At 51.6% G+C, this 10915-nt stretch overlaps 2 protein-coding genes across 2 annotated transcripts in view; one reads left to right on the top strand and one right to left on the bottom strand.

Moving 5' to 3' along the window:
• GPR179 (G protein-coupled receptor 179) overlaps positions 1–3445 on the top strand; it is a gene marked incomplete at its 5' end in the record, with an annotated part of 10450 nt that extends 7005 nt beyond the window's left edge. Inside the window, one exon of the mRNA XM_009885089.1 lies at positions 14–3445. Within this exon, the coding sequence (XP_009883391.1) occupies positions 14–3445 (3432 nt within the window). The remainder of the gene's footprint in view (positions 1–13) is intronic.
• Positions 3446–6992: 3547 nt separating this feature from the next.
• MRPL45 (mitochondrial ribosomal protein L45) overlaps positions 6993–10915 on the bottom strand; it is a 9202-nt gene continuing 5279 nt past the window's right edge. The window contains exons 2-8 of the mRNA XM_009885100.1: positions 10587–10782; positions 9989–10106; positions 9491–9589; positions 8804–8852; positions 8418–8567; positions 8160–8333; positions 6993–7052 (exon numbers count right to left, since the gene is read on the bottom strand). Coding sequence (XP_009883402.1) covers positions 6993–7052; positions 8160–8333; positions 8418–8567; positions 8804–8852; positions 9491–9589; positions 9989–10106; positions 10587–10782 — 846 coding nt within the window. The remainder of the gene's footprint in view (positions 7053–8159; positions 8334–8417; positions 8568–8803; positions 8853–9490; positions 9590–9988; positions 10107–10586; positions 10783–10915) is intronic.

Raw genomic sequence — 10915 nt, forward strand, 5'->3', positions numbered from 1 at the left:
ATTGTTGCGCCAGGAGGCGATTGCTTCCCAGGAGGACAGCGGGGTCCCCTTGGGCAAGGAGAGCCCAGCCAAGGCGCTGGAGAAGGGGGGCAGCCAGCCCCAGCCCCTCGGTCCCGCGGGGAACCGGGACACCGAGAGGGTCCCTGCAAAGAGCCAGAGCGTGGACGTGGTCCCGGCTGCAGTGGGGACAGCCAGCAGCGCCAGGGGCAGGCAGGCAGGGGTCTGTCCTGGGGAAAAGCAGGCAGATCCCAGAATTAAAATAGAAATTTGCCCCTGGGAGGAGAGTGAAAGTGAGCGCTGGGGGCCAGGGAGAGCCCCGGGGAAGGGCAGCAGCAAGGGGGATCCTGGCTACCCCGGAGAAGAGCCGAGAATGGAGAAACCACCAGCAAAAACCCCAGAGCTGCCCAAAGCGGCTTTGAAGACAGCGGGCAGCGCAGAGGGCAGAATGGCTGAGGTTGTTTGTCCGTGGGAGAGCGAGGAAGGGGAAAGGGCCACGAGAGCAGAAATCTGCCCCTGGGAGGTGGAGGAGGCTCAGCCGGAGCAAGAGAAGCAGGAAGGTGAGAGGAGGGGGCTGGCCAAGTGGGTGAAGAGCATCAGAACAAAATCATTGGTTTTGCTGAGAGCGCAGGAGAGCGGGAGCAGCCTGCAAGCGGCCGGCTGGCCCTGGGGCAGCACCAGCAGCGAGGGACCCCCACCGAAACCTGCTCCCAGAAGCTCTGAACTGCCAGAAGTGACCTCGAGGAGCCCGACAAGCTCACGGGCTTCGGTTTGTCCCTGGGAAATGTCTGGAGATGACAGTGATGCAGAAGTTTGCCCTTGGGAAAAGAGAACAGCCTTTTCCGATGCAGGAAAACTAGATGATGGTGAAGTTTCCCAGGTGAAAAATGGGATTTCCCCGCAGAGAGCAGCCCTGAGAGGCAGGAGAGAGGCAGCTCCGGCTGCAGAGAAGGGGAGCAGCCAGCGAGGATCTCCCAGTTCCAGGGAAGGTGCAGAGCAGCCCGGTACAGAGCTCGTGGCAAAACACCCAGCTCTGTCCAAAACATCCCCCAAGCAGGCAGGAACCACGGATAGCAAGAAGGTCAGCATTTGTCCATGGGAAGAAGAGGATGAGCCACTTCCTAAAACAGAAATCTGTCCTTGGGAAGAGCCTGCAGCTCCATCGGGGAAGGAGAGATCCAGTCAGGACATGCGTGGGACTTCCAAAGGGGAAAACAAACCAGGATCCAGAGGACTTGAAGATATCAAAGCAAAGCTGGCAGAGATGGGTCGCCGTCAGTCTGAGCGCAGGGACACCAGCATCTTTGCAAAGCTCATTAGGAAAAGCCTGGAGTGCTCAAAAGCAGAGTCCAAAACATCCCAGAGCGTGCAGAGCATAAAGGAGGTCTGTCCCTGGGAGAGCTTGGACACGGAGCAGCCCCCAGAAAAACCTCGTGCCAGGAGTCCAGTGCTGCCCAAATCACCTTCAAAGAAATCCCAGAGCGTGGAGAGCCTGAAGGCGGACATCTGTCCTTGGGAGGTTCAGGAGCTCGAGTCTACCGATAAAGCAGAAATCTGCCCCTGGGAGGCAGCTGCTCCACCATCAAGTAAAGAGAAATCAAGACAGGACAAAGATAGTCTGTCCATGGGGAGCAGAAGCTCTCCTACAAGTCAAGGTCTGCACAAAGAGACTGGAGATAGCACAGCTGGAAAGAAGGCAAAAGCGAGCACAGACCGCGAGTCCATCTGCCCCTGGGAGAGCACGGACATGGAGGGCCCCTCTGTGGAGTACCGCACAAAGAGCCCGGAGCTGCTGAAAGCCACCACTAAGAAATCTGAGAGCAGAGGGAGCATGATGGCTGAGGTCTGTCCCTGGGAGAGTCTGAGCACAGAGCAGTCCCCAGAACAACCCCACGCCAGAAGCCCAGCACTGCCCAAATCGCCTTCAAAGAAGTCCCAGAGCGTGGAGAGCCTGAAGGTGGAGATCTGTCCTTGGGAGGTTCAGGAGCTCGAGGCCACCGATAAAGCAGAAATCTGTCCCTGGGAGGCAGCTGCTCCACCATCAAGTAAAGATAAATCAAGACAGGAGAAAGATGGTCAATCCATAGTGAGCAAAAGCCCTTCTAAAAGTCAAGGTTTCCGCAAAGAGACTGGAGATAGTACATCTGGAAAGAAGGCGAAAGTGAGCACAGACCGCGAGTCCATCTGTCCCTGGGAGAGCATGGACATGGAGAACCCCTCCATGGGGTACAGCACAAAGAGCCCAGAGCTGCTGAAAGCCACCACTAAGAAATCTGAGAGCACGGGGAGCATGATGGCTGAGGTCTGTCCCTGGGAGAGCTTGGACATGGAGCAGACCCCAGAAAAACCTCGTGCCAGGAGCCCGGCGCTGCCCAAATCACCTTCAAAGAAATCCCAGAGCGTGGAGAGCCTGAAGGCAGAGATCTGTCCTTGGGAATTTCAGGAGATTGAAGCTGGTGACAAAGAGGAAATCTGCTCCTGGGAGATGGCTGCACCTCCCCCCGATCAACCAAAGGCAAAGCAGGGTCCAGGGGGGGCTTCAAAGGGGGACAAGCGCATCACGCGCCAGGCAGCGTTAGCCAGCCCGGTGAGATGCCTGGAGAAGGGCAGCAGTGAGCGAGACGCCGTGTGTCCCTGGGAGAGCTTGGGCATGGAGCAGTCCCCAGAACGGGAGAGCTTGGACACGGAGCAGCCCCCAGAAAAACCTCGTGCCAGGAGTCCAGTGCTGCCCAAATCACCTTCAAAGAAATCCCAGAGCGTGGAGAGCCTGAAGGCGGACATCTGTCCTTGGGAGGTTCAGGAGCTTGAGTCCACCGATAAAGCAGAAATCTGCCCCTGGGAGAGCCTCAAAACTGCAATGAGGAAAGAGCCATCCAAGAAGTCCGACAGCACAGAGAGCAGGAAATCTGATATTTGCCCCTGGGAAGCAGCAGAGCCCACTGGCTTGGAAAAGGAAAGCTTCAAACCAGGCATGTGCCCCCAGGGAGCTGACAGAGCATCCCCCACAGGGACGGGAAAGTCAAAGCCAGTGGCAGGAGCCAGTGCCATGTCTCCAACAGCACTGCTGAAAAAATTCAAGGGCAGATCTTATGGCGATGCTGAGCACAAGCCCCTGTGCCGCATGCTGCCAGGCATCCAGTCCCTGTGGGTTCCCAGCGCAGAGCTGCTGCCTTGGGAAGTGAGCATGGCTCCCGCGGCGGACAGCAGCCCCAGCCCCAGCGGTAGCGTAGCTGAGGTTTGTCCCTGGGAAGCAGAAGAGGCTCCACCAGCATCTAGCAAAACCACCACAGACACGAGGAAAACCTCCGAGGTGTGTCCGTGGGAGGTGGAGAGCGTGGATCCCTCCCCGACCCTCCACAGGCAGGGCAGAGCCGGGGCCAGTCCCCAGGACAGGGGCAGGGGGGCGAGTAAAGCCCAACCAGCCGTCTGCCCATGGGAGGATGAGTAGCTCCCTCCGTCTGCCCACCAGCTGGGTGCAGACATGGCTTTCATGAACAGCAAGTCCTAAGCTGAAGGCTGCTGCCTACCTGCACAGCCCAGATGGGGACAGAAGTGTCCACCAAAGCCAACAGCACGGCCACACTCCCAGTGGGCTCCAGTGGTGGCCATCAACCAGCCAGGCTTGGGGACCAATGCAGCAAGGGGACAGTTAACATCTCCTGCCTTCATCGAAGCACTTAAGCCAGGCAGTAGCCTGCCAACGCCACCCATCGCTTCCCCACGGGTAACTGGCCCAGCGCAGGGGCCCCTTGCTCCAAGCGGGGCACCGAAATATATTAAAACACCCGTGGCACCGGTCTTGCTCGCTTGCACCAACACAGCAGACACAAAGCTACGGCTTGCTAGCTAGAGATGCTCACCCGCAAGCTCTACAGCAGTTGAACGTCCTCCTACCGCATGGGGAGGTCTGTGCCTCTGGCACAGCGAGGAACGGCTTGCCCGGCACCCTGAAATACCCAGTCCCGCAGCCTCGGCAAGCTGGACACTGAAACAGGGGAAAAGTCAAACCAGGGGCAGCAACGATGTGATTGGGAGGAAAACAGCTTTCCAGAGTTCCTGCAGCCCAGCTGATCTCCCCCAGTGCTGCTGTCGCCTCCATTTTAAGCCAGGGTGGTTCCTGTAAGCAGCGCGAGGACCAGGCAGGTTCTGAAGCCTGGGGTAAAGAGCAGTTGTTCCCAGCCAGCCCCACATTTTGTTTCCTTGACACAAAGTCATTTATTTTTAAATGTCCTCTGAAGTCACCGAGCCAGCCACAGAACTTCCACGCACGCCAAGCAAACCTTTCTGCTCTGTTTTGGTCCAGCAACGCCAGCCCAGTGCTTCAGCACTGCTCTTTGGCAATGCCCACGATCATCTCTGTTCCACCGCATGACCCGGGTGGGATAAACCAACCTTCAGGCCACTCCACTGCTCTGCTTATAGAAACCTCTGCATCCATGAAAGCCGAGATGGGTATTCCTGCTACTAACCTTCTCTCTGACTAACTTTACGGCACTGCTACACTTCTAATTCCTGCAGCAACTGAGCTGTAAAGGTTTGTCTTAACGAACAATGCCACTTAACTTTTCAAAGCACTTTGTCATTACTGGTTACTTCTTTGCTCATACCGTGTGTGCGTGTGTGTACATTCACCTTGCATACAAACATGCCCAGGGCTCACCTTCCCATCACAGGAGAGTTTTTTCCATCAACATTCCCACCGGCGCTAGCAAGCCTTCACTTTTACAGCCCATCTGTAGAAGCACTGGATGCCTTTTGTCATCCCACATTTCAACTTCTCCCTGTATTCACAAGACCCATTCCTTTGGGGCAGAGATGCAAATAGACTCCTGTATGGCAGAGAATACGCCGAGACCACAGAGGCACTAAGGTCTCCAGAGCATCAGACAGGGCTCCCGGGTTTGCCGTTACTCCAGCCCTCCCACTCACAAAGACACAAGGGAAGGGATGAGGCCATACGTGTGGGGAAAAGCCTCAGGGTCAGGAAGGCAGCAGCTGGGAAACAACAAAGCCTCCCAACTCCCCAGATTTGTCCCTCTGCTCCACTTCGATGGAAACAAATAAAAACAGAGACAACAGAAGCAAAGGTTTCAGTTCTCCCTCTGATCTCCATGCAAGGCTGGGGCTCAGGGCTCGTCCTGCCCTTCCTTTGTCGTTTACTTCCACTCTCCTTAGAAAGTGGCGTTGCTGTAGCGTGCTGTCTGTGGTCTTCAGCGCTGAATGTCAAACGATCATCCAATTGTGTAAGTAAGTGTACATACAGAAAATAAAAAGTATTATCTACAAAGTGCACACTTAATGGCTGATTTATGGGGCGTAGGCAAGATACTAACTACACTCAAGGAAGAGGTACAACAGAAAATAGCGAGGCGGTAAAGGAAACGCAGGAACAGAAGTGGCTCAGTTGCAGAGGTTTGAATATTGGCAAAGGAGATGGGAGCCACACACAGCTAGACCGGAAGGAAGGGCCGTTCTCCCCGAAAAGCCTGCCACTCCACCAGAAAACACGCTCTTTCCATTCACAACTAGAGCTGAAGAACCTTGTCTGTAGGTCTTGGTTGAGAAATCACATCCATACCTGCTTGTAAGCTGCCTGAGTCGCCCCAGACACAAACCAGGCAGCTCACGCTAATTTATTTTAGCTCCTAGCCCAACTCGCATATGCTGGAGCACTGAATCTCTCTTCAGCTCATGAATGAAGCGTAGGCAGAAGGCTCAATATAGTAGGTTCTTTCAGGAAAGGCAGACAGATTGTGACACCCTTCTGATTTCCAAAAAGATGAAAGGGATTCCATCGCTGGCTCCTCTCCTAACAGAGCATAAAGATGATATTCTGCCCTTTCAAAAGAACATCATTCACAAGAAACGCTGAACAACTTCACAAGCGTAAGGAGCCATAACTCTTCCACTGCATACTCTGCAAATTCTCTTTCAAGGACGAAGAAAAAAACGCACTAAACTCTCACCAGCTCTGGAAAATGGCTGAGTTAAAAAGCAAGACAAGGTTGAAAAAGAAAATGCTTCGCTGTTTGATGACTAGTGAATATTTTGCTTCGTGACTAGCAGTAAATGGAACTTATCTGAGCAGAACAGAGTAAGAACAGATTAGCAAAGTGCACCGGCTTACTCCCAGCCACAGGAAAAGGTAACCTCTGGGTCGGTGTCTCCCTTACCCACACAGCCTGCAAAACCAGGGGACCTGATGCGAATGTCATCGTGGCCACAGGATGGTGCCAGCCACTCGCTAACATCCCACTGCTGAATCCACCAGCGGCTGTAACAAATGCACCAAAACCCATCAGCTATGAGAAAAGCTGCCTTAGGAGTCAACAAATTTTATTAAATTATCAGTGCTGTGCTGCAGCCCCTTTGGGAAGGCTTGGCCCTTAACAAGCACCCCTTCAGCAGAAGCCCAATTGCAGCACCCACCCAGCAGAATTTGATTTACAGTGTGCTTGCTGCTCTTCCCAGTTTTCTGGTTAAAAAAAAAAAAAAAAAAAAAAAAACCCGGGGAATAGGCGCAAAAAAAAGGAAAAGAAAGTGCCAACACCTGCTGCTGCAAGTTTTAATGAAAGCCCACCGTGTCTATGACACTTCCCATGGAAGTGCCAAATATCCCACGTCTGGACAGACTTCTGCTGCCAAGAGCTCTCACGATTCAAGTTCAGGGCAGAGGTTAGCCTAGACACCGATCCTGAAGAGAACAGACTTCTCATCTTCACGGAAACACAGAGAAGTTTAAGCTGCAGCACACTAAGTCTACTAGGACAGAGTAAAGCTCTTCTCAGAGCTTGTCTGAATCCCCCTCCCAGGCCCCTCTCGCTCCATTAAAGACAACTTCTCAGTGACTGGAGTTCATTTCTGAAGCCGCTCTGTTTGTTGACTGCACACAGGAAGGGCACAGCCATATCCAACCCGCTACCTCCACAGGCATTCTCCACTTCTTCCCTCCAGGATTGTTTGCACTGCTGTCTCTGCACAGGCTCTGGAACTTCCTACTTCATTTCTTCATACTCTTGTGAGGGATCCAAGGTTGGGCCGGGAATCATCACAGTCTGAAAAAGCAAGGAACAAAATCAGCACAACACAGAGCAGCTCTGAACTGCTGTAACAGGAATTCTTCATGTTACAGAGCACGAAAAAGGGTGATTGGGGGTTCTGGCAACACAAAGGCCTCTCACAGGAAGGTGACCAGATGGCAGCAGCATGGGGGAGGACACAGAGGGGGAATGGGATGACATGCCTTGTACTACACTATAGTTCTCACCTCCTTCCTCTCTCAGACATTTTTAGTAACACAGGAAGACAGAGCACCTGCATCACTTTGCCAGGCTACGTACAGGGAGCAGTAACCCCCTAAATTATCACATATGTGTCAAATGCCCTCAGCCTCCTATTACAGCTTCTAGGTTACCCTAATTCAAGTGTGTGTGTGTATATATATACACAAAATATTCCAGATGGAGACCTCAAACACCCTATGGAATTCAGTGAAGTCCTCTGTTACCCCTGAAAATTAGGTACAGGAACAGTCAGCCAGCTTAAAAATCAACTCGCTATGTAGTTGAGGGCAGAAGCCACGTCTCTCTCAAGGTACAGAGACTCATCTTTCACGCAGCACTAATCACGGAATCACAGAATTTTCAGAGTTGGAAGGGATCTCTAGAGATCATCTAGTCCCACTCCCCCGCTAAAGCAGGATTGCCCAGAGCACATCACTCAGGACTGCATCCAGGCGGGTCTTGAAAATCTCCAGAGAAGGGGACTCCACTAACTGTTCTAAGTTACCTACACCAGGCTTTTCCTGTTACTACAGAAACCTCTGGGCAATATCCAACAGCTGGCTGGAACAAAACACAAGGGCAGCCAGGCATAAAACCTTCACAAGCAGCAGAAAAGCTATCGGTCATGACTAGGACAGAAGCACACAACTGGCAAAGACTTCCTGGGACTAAGCCCAGCACTTGGCACTTATAATATACGATAGCCATCATGAGAGGTGTTAGAGGCTGATAATGCCACACTAATAAATAAGTCTGCTTCTGGATTAATCCACTACTTTCCCGTTCCAGGAAACTCAGCTTTGGTTTTGTCCAGAATTAACTAGGGGTCTATGAAACGCAGGCACAGGCCATGCTGGTGCCTTCTCCTGGCGGCATTACCTTAACAATGGGCTCCTTCGGCGGAGCCCATTCTGGAACAATCTTGCCGTGCATCCTCCACATGCCATATGGATTGACCAAGTACCTCTCAAACACGACATACTCCAAAACGTCCTTGGGCACCTGCTCCCCTCCATACATCAGCCGCCCAAAGCGGTCATAGATCGCCAGAATCTGCAAAAAGAGACAAGAAACATATGTTGGGCTGGCAGCAGGTTGGAGTCAGTTGGGAAACGCAAGGAGCAAAAGGGGATGTACCTGTCGTGTGTGCATCCGCACCGTCACCTGGCCATACAGGTTGCCCCGATTCACAATGCTGTCGCATCGAACGTGAACCACTCTCGGAGGCTCCAGTGACTCCACAAAACTCCACCGGATGGTTTTGTACCTGTTCCCGCGGACCATTTCCTATAAAGAAAAAAAATAAGCACTACCTTGATTAGGATGTGAATTGAATGACAAGCAAACTCCTATATATAATGAAGTATTTATTTGTTAGCTATTACTTAGACTTGTGCTTTCTCTCCCTGCTCTGTCTTTATCAATTCCAGAAAAAAATGAGACAGACGATCCAGTTTAGGGAGCCTCAGGTTTAGAGACCATGGTAATAATCAAGGACACACTACATCCAGATAAACACTTACCGGGTAGCAGCGCTCTGTCACCAGGGAGTGAAGTTTCTGTTTGTTAAAACTGCAAGTGAAATGCACCCAGTTACTCAAATACACATACTGTAAAGAGGCTTACTCAGAAATTCCTGCTTCCCCAGTGGGGACACAATCTACTGGCAAACCAGAAAAAGCAAAATTCTCAACTGTGATCTCAGCACGAAATCAGAACATGAACGCAAGCTGGCTGAGAGGACTTCAAGGAACAACACAACAACATCCTTTGGAAGCCAGTTATGACCTAAATGTTTTATTGATGTTTGGAACTGTAACCAAGAATGATGCAGTTTTGAAATCTGTTCTATTACTGGAAAGTGGAGCAAGCCGGTGGAGTATCATTTCCTATCCAAACAACTCCCTGCAGCGTGATTCTGAACAGCACCAACCACCCACTCATCTGCTGATAACACTAGTGGTGCAACAGCTTATCTCCTTTGCAGGTCAGGTCAAGACGAATTTTCTGCAACCTGCTTTTCATTATCAAAAGCGAGTTGAGTACTGACCAGCTCTCCAACGCTCTACTTTTCACAGAGATGGGGGCAGAAAGAGGCAAAGTACTTGTTGCAAAGGAGGTACAAGGATTAGAAAGACAAGAAAACCAGAGCATATAAACAAAGAGAAGCAGGTCACACATAACCGCATCAGTCAGAGAAGGGGTCTTACTTTGCCAGGCAATTGTGAGCTTCGATAAATATCTCCTGCGCCTTCTCCGGGAAGGTTTTAGTGCTGAAATCCGGATCATGATCTTTTACCTTCCGCAGACTGAAAAGACAAGAAAAGCTCTACAGCAAGTAAAGAACAACGTGGAAGTGGCTCACATGTTTCAGATGATGACAGCGATCTTACTTGCTTCAGGCCCAGTTTGTACCAGTGAGCAACCGAGAACTGGAGACTCCCTACTAAGACATAACCTCTAGGTGCTCATAAAACAAACATAGTGCTGCAAGCCCAAAGAATCCTCAAGAAAATGAGTGTGCACCACATCCATTCACACCAGGATAGGTGCCTTGTGTTCATTCTCACACCAGGGACTCCTGGTTAAGTGGTACAACAACAACAACGGACAAGGCGGGTAGAAAACAAAACGCACCATCTCATCACTGCAAGACAGAACCAAGCAAAACTTCTGCAGCACAGATTAATGAAAAAAGGGGTACGTACGCTAGCTGGGAGGCCGCAGTCTGCTTCAGCTTCTCCATCTTTTGCTTCACCCCATCTTTGGACAGGGAAGTCAAGCGGGCATCGCCCTCAGGGGGGATGTATGGGTCTATAATATCAGCTGCGTGAGAGAGAAGAAAAGGTCAGGATGCGGCTCAAAGACAGCAAAATGCAGGACACAAAGAGGCAGCACCCTGACTGCTGGAGTAACAGGATTCTTCCCTGAAAATGTTTGTAAGATGGAACATGAGCATGCAGAGAACTGCTCGTCTTAACACAGCTTGTCAGAAGTGACAGGCCTCTGCTCTCTGCTCTCCTTTCCCATACAGTCCAGGCTAGGAGAATAAGACACATTCAGCAGCAGGGAACGCGACCTCCCTTGCTATTCCTTGTCCCTAGGTACGAAGGGGCCAACAACTTGACAAGCTTCTGAGGTAAAGAGAGCAGCTGCTATCCCTCACCAGGAGGCAGAGTGCATAATTCAGCTTATTGGAGTCAGACACTGTGCCACCACGGTCACACCGCTTAAGCTAATTGCTCCATCCTGGTACTTTGCATTAGTTTTGCCCTTGAGAATAGACCAAAGCAGACTTTCTACTACCTGTGCAGGCCAGGTAGAAGGTCCGTTCTATACGCTCCTCAGGAAATACTATCCCCGAAGACTTGAGTCTCTTCTCCTTCTCTTCAGGGGACAGTTCTCTCGCCCATTCGGGGACAAAATACCTCTTCTTCGTTCTCACTGGGACAACAAGACAGGCCGGAGCCGCTCCAGCAGGACGGAGTATGGACTCCGCGGTCTAAGGAAGAGAAATAACACAGCCGTAGAATTAGCCCAACAGCCAAGAAACACCACCAACCTCTTGCCTTATCTCCCTTCACGCCTCCCAAACGCAAAGCAGCCGCACATACACCTAACGCCACTGCTCGTGG

Source organism: Charadrius vociferus, unplaced genomic scaffold, assembly GCF_000708025.1.
Source record: "Charadrius vociferus isolate BGI_N301 unplaced genomic scaffold, ASM70802v2 scaffold960, whole genome shotgun sequence".
Taxonomy (NCBI): domain Eukaryota; kingdom Metazoa; phylum Chordata; class Aves; order Charadriiformes; family Charadriidae; genus Charadrius; species Charadrius vociferus.